General features: G+C 35.6%; 1 protein-coding gene across 1 annotated transcript in view; it reads left to right on the top strand.

Annotated features, from left to right (window-relative positions):
- LOC138705198 (uncharacterized) overlaps positions 1–18,413 on the top strand; it is a 47,311-nt gene that overhangs the window by 1,163 nt on the left and 27,735 nt on the right. Inside the window, exon 2 of the mRNA XM_069833941.1 lies at positions 8,394–8,461. Coding sequence (XP_069690042.1) covers positions 8,394–8,461 — 68 coding nt within the window. The remainder of the gene's footprint in view (positions 1–8,393; positions 8,462–18,413) is intronic.

Here is an 18,413-nt window from a genome sequence, read left to right as displayed (position 1 = left end):
AAACCACAATTCCAAGTCACACAGAGATTGTGTGCACTCGATGTGGTCACTGGCGTTTCGTCAGCACACGCGAGTTGTGTGGATATAAAGGGAAAAATTGAGACGGTGTCGGGTGGAGTTCCCGGGTAGCTCAGTGGTAGAGCGCTGGTACGTTCAACCAGAGGTCCCGGGATCGATACCCGGCCCCGGAACAATTTTTCCCTTGAAATTATTCAAATCATTCTTGATGTCTTATTCTTTCTCTATCTGTAAGTCTTCGTCCTTCAACTTAACTTCACATCCTTCTGCATCACAGTCTCAGTATCACTTTTTTTTAAATCCAATTTAATAAACCCTATTTCACCCTAAGGTATATTAGGGTTATAGTTGGCATCAAAATACATATTTTAGAACCAATAAACAATAGTAAAATTATAATATAAAATTGTAGTTAAGGTTACAATTCACATGAATTATGTAGAAGAATGCACCTTAATGAAAGAATGGATCCTGTTAAATAATAATGAGATGTTTGAGGAATAATCAATGCAAAAGATATACAAGAATGTCTAACCGTTTCAGAGTAAATACACGACCTTAAAAAGATAAGCAATAGTACATTAATATAACAAAGTTTGGCTTTCACTTTCAAATTAATAATTAATTCATGAAACAATGGAACAGTTAAGAGTAATAAAAGGATATTACAAGCAATGATTTACGGTTCCAAGTTACATACGTGATTCAGGAACAAGTACAATAATTAAAATATTAACACAAGTAATGACTTATAATTAACGAATAACGAAATTCTTGAAGGGCAATATATAATAGTAGGGGCAATACAAAAGATTTAAAAACAAATGTAAACAGTAAAGGAATAGTAGAAAAATTGACTTAAAATTACAAGTTAAACATATTCTTTTTAAAGCAATAGGTAACAAAAAAAGAGATACTAATATCACTGCACTGACTATAGTTACAGGTCGACCTGGTTGGCGAGTTGGTATATTGCTAGCCTTCTATGCCCAAGGTTGCGGGTTCGATCTCGGGCCAGGTCAATGGCATTTAAGTGTGCTTAAATGCAACAGGCTCATGCCATTAAATCTACTGGCATGTAAAAGAACTCCTGCGGGACAAAATTCCGGCACATCCGGCGACGCTGATATAACCTCTGCAGTTGCGAGCGTCGTTAAATAAAACATAACATTTAGTTACAGATTAAACACATTATTTTAAAAACAAACACGCAAAGGATCAATAGCTATTTTCAAGCATTATATACATGGACCATGTCTTTAATTCACATCTTCTTGACGTTACGTGGTGTGATTCCCAAGTTCTTTGAAAGCTTCAGGAAGACTTTTGAACTACCACAGAGACTTACTACTGACATCATAACTTCAGTTTTGAAACGCTCTTGCCAAATTCTGAGTCATCATAATCACTCTGTTTAATTTTTTTTATTCACTTTATATTCATATATGTTTATTTTAATTTTCTTTCTACAAAATTTATGTCAACATTTAATATTGTAAAATTCATTTACTAGAGTATACTTAGTCCTTCTGGGCTACCTCCAATGGGAGGCAGTTATTATCTTATCTTATCTTATTTTGTGTTTCAATCTATTTCAATTTGTTATTTTTCACTGTAACAACAAAATAATATTTCATAAAGCTTCTAGACATTTCTCTATATTTATTGTATCATGGTACTCTTTGTCAAGACAAACTGTAATGGTTATAGGAAGACATAGCTATTAAACATATTATTTTAGAAGCAATAAATAGCTATACTAAGAGATGACTTAAAATTTACGAATTAAATACATTATTTAGTAACAACAATTGGCAATAATCAGGTATTACAAGAAATGGCTCAAAATTAGAAATCAAATACCTAATTAAAATAAAAATTAAAACCAATAGTACAATGCTATAGTATGCGAAATTGAAGACTTACAGTTTCATAATAGTTGATTAGAACTAATACGATTTTTTTCCCGGAATAATTTAACATTTTACAGTTTCACGAATATTCTATTCAAGAAGGACATGAAATAATCATATGATTTAGAGTTTGTAAGTATATTGGTTAACGGTTTGGTAAATGTATAATTTAAAGTGTTCAGTAACAACTCAAGCTCGTATCTTTCACGGCAAAAGACTGGACAATCATATAATATATGTTTGACATCTTGAGATTCCTCCCCACAAATGCAAGTTGCATCGTCTTTAATACGGAATCTATTTAAGTGTTCCCCGATTTTTTTTTTTTTTTTTACTGGGCATGGAAAATTCGGGGAATGTAGGTATCGATAATGGCCAAAATGGAGCCGGTAGCTGTCAAAGCATGATTATCACGTGGTTTTGTTAAGATGTTTTCTTGTATTTATTACATCGTGAAATGTGCCGGGTTGTAATTATAATAGTGGATCTGTCTTTCACATTTCAGAGTTTACTGCGCTATAAATGGTTTAGGTGTATAATCGTGACAATTTCCAAGTTAAGGAAATTACAGTTTGTTGTTGTATAGTCAACTGTCTGAACCTCACAAATGATACCAACAAAGCATCACTTATGAGGCAACTAAGCCAAGAGATAATCGGGTAGGGTGACCAGCTCCTATCCTCCTAAAATGACAGTGTTACACATAAAACATTTTGAACCTAGATTACTGTAGTTATTAGGAAATATATTTTTCCTGTCGTAAATGGTGATGTTTTTCGTATTCCTCGGTAAATTTCGAATCTTACCCATGACCATATTTCCTAATCAACTTTCATACCGTAATGTCAGTCATTCTAGCGCCAGAAAGAATCCACATCAACGGAAAGGGAAACAGATGGAGAGAGAAGAAGAATTTTTCAGGGAATGGTATGAAAGGAATATTATTAGCACTTTTGATCAGTTTCAAAGTGATGTTCAGGAAAAAATTGTGGTTCCATTTATGACTGTTGTTTAAGGTGACTATGTTATTTTCTTAAATATGAAAGATGATAGTGTAGAAGAAATTCCATCATTAATAACTATACAAAGGTGTTGAACGAGGGAAAAACATTTCAAACCAATTATCGAGAAAAGTGAAAAGAAGTCATGAAGAGTTAGGCCTAAGTCTAAAAAAGGCAAAACATAAAGAATTGAAATTCAGGACGAATTAGGCTAAGAACCCTAGGTTGTCAACATCTATCTATTGAAAATATAAAATACAAGCAGCAGCAGCAGTCCCTATAGGCCTAATATTGGCTGACCTTGTTTAATTGTGTTATTGATTTTGAGTGTGTGTTATCCTTTTGTATGCCTAACAACTAACTTATTAGTGAACGTTTGCATTTACTGCAGTAGGCTAACTTATACGGAAATCAGGGTATGATTTTCAATTCACTGAAAACTATTTTCAGGCTTCGTTTGCACTGTCAAGTTCATAACTTCATAGCAATGCCTTTCTACTCGTACCATATCTATCTTGTTGTCTCGCCTTTGAAATTGAACCTAACATCGCTCATAAATTAACGCTGGACGTTTATTTAAGACAAAATTTAGTAATTCAACTTAATATATACGAAAAATTGAACTATTTAACATATAGATATGGCGGAACCGTCTATATAAATGGAAATGGTTGGACCGCAGCGGCGGCCATCTTTTTTCTGTATTAAGGTCTGAGTATTGGGGACGGTCTTGCCACAACACAGACTTTGGGTAACTGCCACACGAAATTGTATGACGTCACGCGTTTGAAGTATTGGCGTTACAGTTTAAAATATTAAGGCTACCATAACTAAAAAAAGGAACCCTAGTTTTTATGTAGTGTACCAAATATATAAGTAAATAGAGATGGTCGATATTTCACAAACCGATATTTTTTACAGGTATTTGATTATCATTTATAAACCTATAACTGATGACGCGAAATATCTGTGACAAAATATCACTGTCAAAATCTGCTCCGTATTCAGTACTCTGTGATCGACTTTATTAATAGTAAATAATTCTGTGTGTTATTTTTAAACGCTTTAGGCAGCGCTTCATGGACTCTGTTTATTGCTATCTTATTTTTTTTTTTTACTTAGCTGCAGCGTTTAACGTTTACCTCACATGTTAAATTATAAGCTGTTAGTGTTATAAATTATTTTATCAATTTTATTTCGTCTCTCATATATAACAGCACAAAGTTAAATGGACCCTTCATATAGAATAACTCCGCAAATAGTTGTAATCATTCAAATAAAATTTGCAACCGCTATTTTTCAATGAAGAGAAGCACTTTTTTCCCCGTCAATTGGCAAAGCGAAAGCGCTTTACTACAACGCTTGTAAAACACTGAATCTATCTAAATTTTAAATCTGCCGCCACAAATTTGTACTCTGTACTGTACTCGGATCAACCGAGTAATGACGTCACAGTAACTGCTCCGAACCGAACCGTTCCGTCCCCAGCCCTAGCCACCTTATCAAATAATCTCCTTGCTCAGTTTCCTCACGAATTATGCTTTAGTGGTGCCACTTATGAGGTTCCAACAGTTTCCAGACTGTTGACTAAGCATAAGTACATAAATTATCTTCCCATTTCAAAAGCAGCGAATAGGAGGCAAGAACACTGTCAATGTCAATGGAAAAATGGAAGAACCAATTAAAAAGTACGCGAAAACGCGTCTTTGTAAGGGAATTTGTGGCTAAGAAAATCCGAATATGTGAGCTGAAAGCTTGCTGTCCGAGTTTGGTCGTTCCACTGAAGGAACTTAACAGAATTTTTAAGCGAAAATCCGGACTGTACGCTAGCAACTACTCCACCACGGGAACTCGCAGCTTGAGAAACAACAAGCCTCGCATCGTTCCACGGTGGTTGAAACATGACCTTGGAAGCGTTGTAGCCTAGATCATATATGTAACAGATAACTCCTCGCTACGTTAAAATCGGCAGCGCTTTGAAGAGAACAACCGCCAGGATCGCCACCCGTCCGCCGTAAACGAACACGAGATGGCAGCATAGTCGCTAATTCAATTCAAATGGGTATTATGATGTGACTCCTTATGTAATAACTAGATGGCAGCGTAGTAAACCTGACAAAAGTTGTTAACCTCAAAGCCTATAACCCCGACATATCTGTTACATATATGATCTAGGGTTTTAGACGGAAACGCATCTACTCCGTAAGACTTCCATGTGCTGCTGCCCACGTAACCTGCGCGAGATGACATGGCCAGGCCGCAACAGCGCCGGCCTCGCACGTCGCATGCATCGGTTCAGAAAATCCAAGGCTTAAGACAGGGCTGGGCACCAAGAACGAATTCTAATCTCTCACGGGAAGCCGTATGACTTCTCTTCAACTCCTTTCTTCCTCCCGAGCACCGTGCAGCGTTGATTACGTTACGGATGAATATTAAGCGTCCCCATTTAGAGTTTGTATTCGATCCTGGTGCACAGCCCTGGCTTAAGACGATCGACGGATTAGATCAAGAACAGATAAAGCTAATTATTCGAATACATATTATCATGAGCTTATATCATATCCCCTTGAGCATTGACTTACAATAATAGTATATTACGATGTACCGAAGTACACATGATATTTCAGTGCAGAAATTCTGCATCATCATATGATGATGGAAGAGTGGAACAGAGAAAAATTCTCTCCGGCACCGGGATTTGAACCGGGATTTTCAGCTCAACGTGCTGACGCTCTATCCACTAAGCCACACCGGATTCCCATCCCGATGTCGGATCGAATTCTCTCAGTTTACGTTCCAACTCTTGGGTTTCCTCTAGTGGCCTACCCTCATGCACTGTGTCATAGATGTATGACCGTTGGTGGCGTTGGTACAATGTCCACACATGTGCAGAGGTGCACTCGTTATGAGTAGCTAAATGACCGGGATCCGACGGAATAAGCGCCGTCTTAAATCACGAAATGACTATTTTTCGCATATCATATAACAGTTACTCATAACGAGTGCACCTCTGCACATGTGTGGACATTGTGCCACTGTCATACATCTATGACACAGTGCTTGAGGGTAGGCCACTAGAGGGAACCCAAGAGGTGGAACTTAAACTGAGAGGATTCGATCCGACATCGGGATGGGAATCCGGTGTGGCTTAGTGAATAGAGTGTCAGCACGTAGAGCTGAAAATCCGGGTTCAAATCCCGGTGCCGGAGAGAATTTGTCTCAGTTCCACTCTTCCATCATCATATGATGACGCAGAATTTCTGCACTAAAATATCATATGTGCTTCGGTATATCGTAATACATGATATGCGAAAAATAATCACTTTGTGATTTAAGACGGCGCTTATTCCATCGGATCCCGGCCACTTAGTCACTCATAACGAGTGCACCTCTGCACATGTGTGGACATTGCGCCACTGTCATACATCTATGACACAGTGCATGAGGGTAGACCACTAGAGGGAACCCAAGAGGTGGAACTTAAACTGAGAGGATTCGATTCGACATCCGGATGGGAATCCGGTGTGGCTTAGTGGATAGAGCGTCAGCACGTAGAACTGAAAACCCGGGTTCAAATTCCTATGCCGGAGAGAATTTTTCTCTTTTCCACTCTTGCTTCATCATACAATAATAATATCTAACGAAAAATTTATCGGGGTGAAAGTGAACAAATAAACATATGACTCAGTGACTAGTGAAGAAATAGGGGAGAAGAGTGATGACCAATTGAGGAGAGGTTGAAGAGATTGTAAATTGGAGATGAAAGTGAATGATTATGATTAAGTAGTGTTGGTACATGATAGTATATGAATTAATTAAATTTTAAACTATAGGAAGTATTTCAATATAAGTAAAAAAAAAAATGTTGTGAGGTGAACACTAGATAAAAGGGAAGGTTGTCAAGGTGAGAGGTTAGATAGTAAATTGAGGGTAGGTATTATACAGGGACATCACTTTATTTTTACTAACATTTTTAACATTAACCTGGCTATACTCGGAAACACTGTTATCCCCCTTCCATTACAGGAGTTTGGAGTTGCTAGTGCAATATGTAAACAAATCATTTTACTAGCTATAGGAGGATAGAAAAGTAGTGTATCCATTTATGTTACAGGGAGATATAGTATTACGATTTTCAGTTTGGTCATTACTTTACAGTATTTTATCAAAACAGTAGAATAGTAACAATTTTTTTTTTCACAAACTCAAGTCTTCAGGCGGTTATATACATTATGTAATGTCTACTTTATTCAGCATATTACTAACCTAATTTCGCACGTGCTCGTGTAAACGGGGTTAAGTTGATTTGTCTAAACTTGAATAAGTACAGATTTGAACTATCCACAATTACTTTTCTCTTGTGTTAAAGGGGTTAAGTCATTCTCACATCTATGATGCAGTTACAGTGCTCCATATTTTGTGACAAAGGGGTTTTGTTCAGTACTAAAGAAGAGAAGTTTACAAACCTTGCAATTTGACTTAACCCCTTTTACACGAGCACCCGCGATTTATTCCTGAGAATTTTGTGAGCACTTCCGTAAGAAACCCCAATTTCTACAGCTAACTTCTTGACGGACTTATTAGGACCTCGCTGCATCCTTTCTCTAGCATATTCTACAGCATCTTCTGTCACCTTTGTTGGCCATGTTACACTTTTCTACCTTTCTGTACACTCTGTTGCTCTAAATTTATCTACCAGATTAATGACATTTCTACGAAAATATTCCGTAATGATATAATCAGAAAATTATGAAAAAAAAAAGAAAAACTGTTGTTCATATTCGGTTATATTGTAATTCCAGTTCCATCATCTTCCTTCATACCTACAAACAGTAAAACAAAACTCTTGTTTAAATAATGCTGTTAAGTACCGTACCATATTATAGGGTACCGTACTTTCGGTAATTCTAATCTTCACTTGTGCTTAGTCCACACAGATAAATTCAGTTATGCTACACACCATACCTGTGTAAAAATAAACTTCAATAGTATAAACTCTTTCTTCTATAGAAAATGCAACACTGTACTCTGTACTGTTTATTTCACTGCTAGCAACAGCGGCCGTAAGTTTGTGTGACTGACGTTAGCAAGGACATTAGTGAAAGGGGGTGAGAGTCAAGTACATTTAGAAACGCAGGTACAATAAAAATTGAAGTAAAAATAAAATGATGTCCCTGTAGTAATAGAAGTAGTAAAGGTGAAATAAGATGACTGCACATGTCGATGAAAGTTTGTTTGTGTTATTGTAATTAGAAGGTGATGGGGAGCACGAATACAGAGATGGGGTGGCGATCCATTACTAAATAAGAGCTGTAGAAATAAATAAAATATCATATCATAATATCACATCCCCACTGAAAGAGTCATGTATGTTCCCTCATTGGAAGCTCACACTTCCCATACGAACCTTAATCTCTCTGCGTACTATCACTATGTTTACAAAGTTTTTTTTCTTTTTTAGAAACGGCAAGTGGCCAGGCAACTAAAAAGCCTAAATCCAGTGCACTCGTTGGAAATTTAATAGTTTTGGTAAGTGTGAAGAATAATTTTCGTTATTACTTACTGAGAGAAACTTTTAAGTATTGGCAAAAAAACAAAATCATTTTGTTTATCTTGGAAGAATTTCCTGATAATATCATGGATGCCAGGCCGTTTTTGAAACTGTAGCTAATTTCCTTACAGAGTGATAATTTTCTGAAAAGGCAATGGGTCAACTATGTAGTTTAGAAATTTATAAACAACACAATTCACCTCGAAATTAAATTATGTGAAGTGTAAAAGAATATCGAGATTGAATGATGAACATTAAACTGCTGAACTTCGGATTCTGTCAGATTTTAAACCTCACTCTGAAGCCTTTCTATTTTCAGAAATTAACATAATTGAGGAGTTGAATCGAAAACGGGCGTAATCCATGATTTGTCTTTTTTTCGTTCAATGCATTATTAGATTCTCTAGTGTGTATTTGGTCACCCAGCAAAGTTTCAATCTAATATCTCTTTTCTAGTGGTCTGTGGTGCAGTATAAGTGTTCAGCTGTTTTCACAGTTTAATGTTAGTTATCAGGTGATGGTTGTAAGGTTGTGTTTTCTAATTCCTACGTACATACTTGGGACTTAAGGGAGAACTCAATTTTTTATTGTTTTAATGTTAATCATTTTTTAAAATACCCAGTGATTTTTTTGTTCAGTGATGATGCATCTTTTGGTTCAAGCAAATGTGAAAGTGACTGTGGTTAACGATGTACCATTAACAAACAAAGCGACGAGAAAACGAAAAATAAATTCTGGATTCAGCTATCAAACCTAGAAAGGAAAATCTAAAAAATTATACTTCGAAAATCTCAATCTCAATATAAAGGTGTTCAATTTTATTTGCTCTTACTACCAGGTCAGAAACGGGTACAACTCTAAAAAAAAGGGTTACAGATCCTATTTCAACTTTTCCAAGAGGACAGGTTATAGTTTCAGATTGCCACGAACAAATGTTTGTGTTAGAGTTTGACTATGTTCAGAATTTAATGTCCTAGATTGAATGTCACCTCTCAGTTTTATAAGAGACTACTGTGATTTTACTTCTTCAATAACCATGTCACAATGATGACTCCAGCTTCTTTTACTACTTCCTAGAGAGAAAGTCGAAAAAGGATCCTAACACAGTATGACCATGTTCACAATATACGAACTCTAGAAATATTGAGGAGACAGTTCTGTTTCCAGATTCAGTCAACATAAGAACCTCACAATGGTACGTTTCTGTTCATGGTTGTCCAAGAAGATGAACGGTTAAAGTTACCCATATTTTTCCAGTTCGTTGTCTCTCTTACAACCAGTGTGACTAGGACTTCGGTTTCTATAGCATGATAGTCAAGAGGAAAGAAAATATTTACACAGCTGCAGAATATGCTCAGATTCATCTTACCTGTAGGCTGAGTCCAGCTCTATTTAAGGTGATTGAAGGAAATGAGTATATATTTGACTGGAGCCAAACTTTGACGACTCTTTCCAAGAATAAGAAACCCGCAACGAAAAATCATGATTTCAAAATTCAAACATATACAAAACTGAAAAATTCTTCTATTGGCATCGTGTCTGCTTCAGAGAGTTTTCTCGGTTGTTACTGTCCGTATTCTTTTGGCAAGAGGACGCAGGTTTTAAGGAGCCAAGTACAGCTTACAGCAGTAAAATTTTGGAAATATTCAACTTTTTTTTCCACTACTGTATCTTTTACAATAATGAAAATTAGTATGTTAAAACACTGTCCTTCTGCTATATGAAAAAAAATATTTTTATGTTTAAAAAAAATTATTTACATTTTTTTTTTTTTTTTCAAAATTCAGTTCACTGTGCAGTGATGAAGCTTTTCCCACATAACTAAAAAACCATTCAACATTCTGTTATAAAATTTTTTGTGTGTGTTTATACCTGACATATCTACAATATGATGCAAGATCACTCCTCTACCTTTGATAGATTGTCTGATAAAAAATAAATTCATTTAAAAATGGTCAAATATCAGTATTTTCTTCTAACACAAAATTTAAAAAAAATATTATTTATTAAGGAATGTAGTTGAAACAGCATGATATTGTACACATGAGTTTCAGCAATATAATAAAAGAGAGAGAACATGAAAATGTTAACAAGTTTATGAGTTATGAGGGAAATGCTTCATCAGTGCACAGTGAACTGCCACCATTTTTACTTTTGAAAAAAATATATATAAGTAATTTTTTAATCGTAAAAATATTTTTGCATATAGGAGAAGGACAGTGTTTTACACATACCAATTTTTATTATTGTACAAGATACAGTAATGTCCACACCTGTGGAGTAACGGTCAGCGCGTCTGGCCGCGAAACCAGGTGGCCCGGGTTCGATTTCCGGTCGGGGCAAGTTACCCGGTTGAGGTTTTTTCCGGGTTTTCCCTCAACCCAATATGAGCAAATGCTGGGTAACTTTCGGTGCTGGACCCCGGACTCATTTCACCGGCATTATCACCTTCATCTCATTCAGACGCTAAATAACCAAAGAAGTTGGTAAAGCGTCGTAAAATAACCTACTAAAATAAAATAAAAAGATACAGTAATAGAGGAAAAAAAGATGTTGAATATTTACAAAAAATTTACTGCTGTAAGCTATACCTAACCCCTTAACAGATTCAGATGTTCCAGCAGTCCCATCAATTCCTGTGAAGTCGAGGAAGGAAAATGATGTAAGGAGCCTGTACATATTCCTGTCAGAAGAACAAAAGATTTAGGTTACTTGGAACTAGTCTTTGCTAAGTTTCATCAATTTACTTGACTTTTGTTGTATCTAGCACATTTTTTCTTAAAGAATTTCTTCATGTTTTCTTTTTTTACACAATAACTTTAGCATTTCAAGTGGAATCTTTAATATTGTTCTGAAAATATTGTTGTGTTACAAAAAAGAAAGCTTTTTACTTGCAATCATTTCTCATGAATTTTAAAATATGATGTAGTCCTTAAAACAGTATAAATCGTTTGTTCATATTCCTTGGGTAATCCTCTTTATTTAACCCTCAACAATAAATTACGGAAGGATATTTGTTCTGTCGTTTATCTATGCATAGGGTAATTGAATGGAAGAAAGGCCATTGAATGGAATAAGGACAATTGCAAGGTTATTTTATAACGACGATTTCTTCCTTACTGTATACACATTTATATCAATTAAAATGTTTCTCAGTTAATAAAACATTGAATAATAGCGTGAATCTCGTTGTTTGCTTTGGCTAAAAATGTGTTATTTATACAGCTACTCAATTAATTCAAAGACCTTTTCCTCAAAACTTCAATTTTTGAGTTAAGGTACGCCCGTTTTCGATTCAACTCCTCAATTATTGTGAATGATAATAGAAATGAAATAAGTCATATTAATGCAATGATGCCAATAATAATAATAATAATAATAATAATAATAATAATAATATTAATAATAATAATAATAATAATAATAATAATAATAAATAATCAGGGCCCGGAGGGTGATAAAAAGTCATTTCTTTTTCCTTCTATTGGAGACACTGCTCGTTTGTTTATAAATCCCATTTGTGACGTCCACATTCTAAAAATCTATAATTTATAGGACCTTCTTTTTTTTCATTTTCTCAAGTTTTGGGTCAATATTTTCGTCATTAACTGGATTTCATAAACGCAATCTGTTTCCTGTATTATATTTTGTCGCATTTACATTGATCTACTGGAAGAAACGAACAGAAACATACGGTAATACGTATCACATCGTGTCGAATTTTCGCCTTCTTGCTGCGAACGGAAACGAAAGAACAAAAATGGCGAATGATTACAATACCCAGTATTTATCGAGCCGTAGGAAGTGCATAATGTGCACATCAGCGAATGACAAGACGCAGACGTTTAAATTTAACCGATCTGCAATGTGATTGGCTGCTGAATTTTTCTCTTGTGACAGACTTTGCAGCAATGAAATTTATAATTCTAATTTATAATTTATAAAAATTAAACCTATTCCTTATTATACGAACGCGATTATCAAACCGTTTTACCTTCAGTTGCAATAAAGTTTCCAGTGAATAAAGTTCCAGTCACAATATTTTAGTTACCGGTACTGTTAAAAAAGAAAAGTACGTATTAAAAAAAACCTTTCCAATATTAACGTTATATTTGTTTATAACATAAATTTAATATTAGGTTTGGAACAACAGTTGCATAATATTGGTGTTAGTTTTTATTTTTATATTATTACATTATACTGTCTTGAACCACAATAAAATGAAAAGGATGACGAGAAATTGAACCTGAGACGTTGACATCTAAATTCCGACGTTCTTCTGCTGAGCTACGAGGGCAAAAGTGTGGAAACATTTACGGAAAAATTGGCCCAATCCCCCTCCAAGATTTTCTGATGACTTGTAGAAACTAGTCCAGGATGCGGTGGGGGGGGGCAAAGGCTAATTGGTGTTCCCCTGTCTCTGATCGGGTCTAACATCCTGATAGAACTAATATTTAACCCTTGCGGTGAATTTCGGTGAAGTCCACAGGGTCCAATTAGTCAAATTCACTCTCCTCATCTCCACGATTGAGTCCCCTGGGCTCTAATAAGATGCGAAAGAGACAGTGGTGTGCGGAAAGGAACGGGAAGTTAACGCATTTATCCTTCCCAAGAAAAACTGCAAACATGAGCAAAGGAAGATTTTAATAGAAAAAGGAGCATCTTCTGCGGACCTCTGGAAAAAGAACTAAGGAAGAGACTAGTGAAGTGCTTTGTGTGGAGTGTGGCATTGTATGGGGAAAGAACATGGACATTACGACGAAATGAAGAGAAACGAATTGAAGCATTTGAAATGTGGATGTGGAGAAGAACGGTGCGTGTGAAGTGGACAGACAGAATAAGAAATAAAATTGTGTTTGAAAAAGTGAGTGAAGAAAGAATGATGCTGAAATTGATTAGAAAGAGAAAAAGGAATTGGTTGTGTCTTTGGTTGCGAAGAATAATAGACGACATTAGGATATGTGGATCATATGCGGAGACTAAGAGGAAGTCAGAAAATAGGAAAGATTGGAGAATGCTGCGTTTGCAATGAAAGACCTGCCTATGGTCAGAACACTTATGTATGTATGTATGTTCAGAATGCCTGGAATATCGTGTCTAAGAACAATCGCTATTTGCAAAGACTAGTCGATTCCATGCCCACTCGACTGCAAGATGTGATCGAGATAAGGGGAAGATAGACTAAATATTGAATCGTGGCTTTTGGTTTTGTTTTTTGAACGCTTAATTGTTTGAATATTCTAAGGCAGACGCCAGTAAGTTTGTTTTGTTTATGCCACGAAACATATTTTTGTTGAGAATAAAATCTTTTTTCTTTCCATTTGCAGCCACAATGTCATAATGATAAAGTCATGGCATAATACATTCATGAACCTGATGTTAATTACTAAAATAATCGTAAAAGAGAAAGGAGAAATTATTTATATTTTTCTCTCTCTCTCTCTTAAAAAGAAAACAAAACAGAACATAAAAAGCACGAAGTTGTATTCGAACGCAGGACCTCACGAATAAAAGGTCGGAACGCTACCATTACGCTAGCAAGTAACATACAGACTACTTTCATTATAACTGCAGATATTAGGCAACGTGGTCCAACAACATGTAACATCGCCTGTCTCCGAAATGTAGCGAAGATACACGAAGGAAACTTTGCTTCAATAGAGCGGCCACTTTTTCTTTTGAGAACTGCACATCTGTCATCAGACAGAAGTATATCTCGCTTGACGATATTTATCCGAGGAAGAACAATGTTCATATACATCTCAAGTCTGGTTAATGTAATATGTAGCTAGTCCGCTATGTATGCAGTTGAGTGGGAAAGGAACTGAGCAGGCTACTCCATTATCTCTTGGCTTAGTTGCTGCACAAATGGTCCATGTTGCTATGACTTGTGTGGTTCAGACATGTCTTCAGACAACTGACTGAAGAACAACATAGCTATGTGTCAATAGTTTATTTTTGCACACTAAAGCCCGGTTGCAGAAATGCAAATCAAACCAGTCCCTCATCACCAATCAGTTGATGTCTGATTTAATTTGATTGTTTACTGCGTTGCACTTCAGTGAATCTCCAATCAACTTGTCTCGATTTTAATAATTATTGATTTGAGAAAGAAGTACATTTGGCATCAGCGCTAATTGATCATCACGACCAATTTGACGCACTTTAAGAGGAAAGAAACGAATGCATCGAGTGACCGCTGATAAGAAAACAAATGAATACTTGTCATTTTTCTGTAGAAGTAAAACAGGCGCATTCCATCTGTATACATTACTGAATAAAACAATAGAAATGAACCGTACTAAAAATGTCAGAAGCAAAATTTTTCTAATAATAATAAAGCCCTCCTATTAAACATCGTAGAAGATTTTACTAATTATAATACAAAATAAGACATGGATGGTGTTTGAGTGATGCAGAAAAAACTATTTTTCGACCCCGTTCCCTTATGTAAATTTTCCGAATATTTCTTATTGTTTGAACATTTTCTTCATTAAGGTATATGTACACCTTTACATACAAAAAATTTTGTTTTACATAATTTTGCTCTGTAAAATTTTTATACAATTGATAATGGTACCAGAAAGAGAATAAAGTGAACAGATCTCTTGAAATTATGTCTGAATTGTTTATAAAAATGATTTTTTTTTATAATTTTGACATACAACTTGAAACATGATAGCTCATGCAATTTTTAAGATAGAGCCACATTTTTTCACTGTTTTATAGCTAAAACCACTCTTTACTGCCTGACATAGAGCTATTTTTTATTTTCATTTACATTAATTAAATATTACCATATATGTAACTGATACTAATATTTTATGTTGCATATGTCATTTAAAAATCCATAGATAATTATTAACTATATTAATGTTATTTTTCTCATTGTCAGGCACTAGGGGATATTTCAAGCTTCAAAATGACACCAATATCTTCTTGGTATCACCATATTTGGCTGAGATATCATGTTTAAAAGAATTAAATATTCTAAAATTACTATTTACAGGAAATGAGCCACAAACATTCAGAGCCTAGAAGACTCCATCATAATATGCCACCCTTAAGCAGCTTCATGTCGGTCCAGTTTCAGCTTCTTTCTGCCTCTCAAATACCTCCGCCTTGTTTTAACTTCAGGTGTTGAATGTTTTTTTTTTTTTGGCATTTTGTCCTTATTTTCCATTGATGCAACAAATCCTGCGATGGTATTTATCCCAGGGTTTATTCCCATCCTCCTCAGAATTTTAATTTCTACTTTTGAACTCTTATTGAAATGACGTACAACATCATTGACACACAAATTTACAGTTTTATGACTAACAGTAAAAGATTATAAATTACTTCATTATGTAAAAATTTGTTTTCAATCTAATGATCATGCACTGATATCTATGCATCTATTTTGGGACTAGAAAGAAGTTTATTTTACAAGCAATGCTGGACGAGGGGATTGACTGCTACGAGGATCACTCCAAAAGTAATCCACAATATTTATTTAAAAATTACATTTTTATCCTAGAGCTTTGCTATTTTCATAGAATGTAGATACATCCTTCAGGGACAATACGTCACTTTTCCACATAATCCCCTCACCTTTCAACTGCCTTACGCCACCTTGGAATGAGGGCCTGTATACCTGACGATAAAAGTCTGGACCAACACGTCCCAGCCACTCTTTAGTAGCGTGCACGGGGGAGTCATCATCTTCAAACCTCGTTCCTTCAGCTTACCAAAGAGATGGTAATCGCATGGTTCCATATCAGGACTGTAAAGCAGATGTTTCAGTGTTCTCCATCCAAGTACAGCAGCCATCTCGAAGAAGTGCCATCATGGCGCCATTCACGGAAACAACTTAAATTAAATTTGAATACAAGGGGGAAGGATGTATCTATGACCTCCATAAATTACAAATGTTTAGAATAAAGAATAAATTAAAAAATATCTTGTGCATTACTTTTCGAGTGATCTTCGTAGAAGTGACCGTGGCTGATGACGCAGAATTTTGGAAAATGGGACTTATCTGAAAAACCATAAGGCATAAATCGAAAATTCTTATATCAAATTAAAGGGGAGAAAATTCTCTATTAAAATAGTTATATTTAGAAAGTTCTAATTTTTCATCATTTTTTGCGTTTTGTGGGTGTACTGTACATATACCTTAATAAAATCTATTAGGTCTTTTAGAACAATGTAACTATCCACTTTAACTATTTCCTATATAAATTACAACTACTTCACTATAAACAACATATATATCATCACTGATCAGCCACTAATCCGCAAACATCTGTTCATCAAATCAGATGGAAAATTGGTTTTCGATAAAATACTTATCGTTCTTCCTGCAACGAAAATAGAACAGATTGCCAGTCAAACTTCCCTTGACCGTTGATCATATTTGATTTGTCTTTCTGCAATCGAACCTTAGTAGGCCTATATGTATACAGAAAAATTAATTCAACCATTTCAAGTTGCATGATACACGATGTTCCGCTTAAAGAATCGAAAAATAAATTATCACCATTAAAATCAGATGAAGATAGTGTTTTGATTATATCTGACAACATGGAGAAACTATCTAAGTTTATGTAACAGTGGTTTAAAAAGAGCGGCATGTTCATGAGCATGCGCACCAATCTTTAACATGGAAACAAGCCTGGCGCGATTCAGTAGGTAGTGCATTCCGTCATTGGACCATTCTTCTTCATCGAAGCGACAGTCGCTGGGAATGGGTATCTGGACATGTTGCAGAACTTTTGTTGTTTATCAACTCTCCCCAGGATCGAATTTTCAGCAACATGGGACTCTACTCCATTGCTATGGAGAGCAGCGGGTGAACTTCTTGGATGCAAACTTCCCCGATAGGTTGAATGGAAAAGTTGTTCCCCTTACATGGTTACCTAGGTGACCCGACCTGACGGAACTTTGACTTTTTTCTGGGGATTTGTGAAGGGCGTTGTGTCTACCAGCGTGGTAGAGAGGACACTTTGGAAGAACTGAGGTAACCCATTATAAATGCAGCTGTGCTATTCTCTCCACAAATGTTACAGAATACTCGGCAGGAGGTTCAGTACCGTTTAGATGTCTGCAGGGTAGCTCGAGGCACACACATCGAGTTGTATTAACCATCCATCGAAACTCGGATCAAGTTATATAAAAATGTATGTTATAAAACAATTATTTACACTTGAAATTGTCACATATTTCTTGATCCCCATTCAGAACAAGGTGTATTGTTGCTTAGTCAACTGTCCGAAGACAGGTCTGAACCTCACAAGTAATGCCAAGAAGGCACCACTTTTAAGGCAACTACGCCAGGAGATAATGGCACAGGGTGGCAAGTTCCTTCCCCTCTATTGGATACATCGCCGACTAGCTACATATTACACTAATCAGACTTCAGATGCATACAAACAGTTGTTCTTCCTCTATATATCGTCAAGTGAGATGTACTGCCTGATAACAGATGTACGTATGAGCCTCAAGCTCAATCAGAGCATTTGCATAATTACTGTATGATTTATTTATGTTTCCTAACAACCCGTAAGTGACTCCTTAGCGATTACAACTGGCACTGTGTATACTTCGCTTCCTATTCTTTCCTCGTAGTAAACAAAGTACTGCACATCTTTAGCCTCCATAATGGAAAATTATATCCACGGCTGAAGTGGGAAAATTTGGGAGTTCACGCGTACAGTATTATAATATATACTGGTATTTTTTCTTTAACAATTGTGTTCGATGGTCGTTTATAAGTAGGGACCGGATTTTTATGTAATTACATATTATATTTCTTTCAACCAAACCGTATATGAATAACAAATCTTTGCGAATCTTGTAATTACCATTAATATATTAAAATTTTGTGCTACATATTTTTACATATTTATCCCACATTACATAATATGGCTTGGTATTACATAAATCTAC

Source organism: Periplaneta americana, chromosome 8, assembly GCF_040183065.1.
Source record: "Periplaneta americana isolate PAMFEO1 chromosome 8, P.americana_PAMFEO1_priV1, whole genome shotgun sequence".
Taxonomy (NCBI): domain Eukaryota; kingdom Metazoa; phylum Arthropoda; class Insecta; order Blattodea; family Blattidae; genus Periplaneta; species Periplaneta americana.
This window is presented reverse-complemented; position numbering and strand designations above follow the sequence as displayed.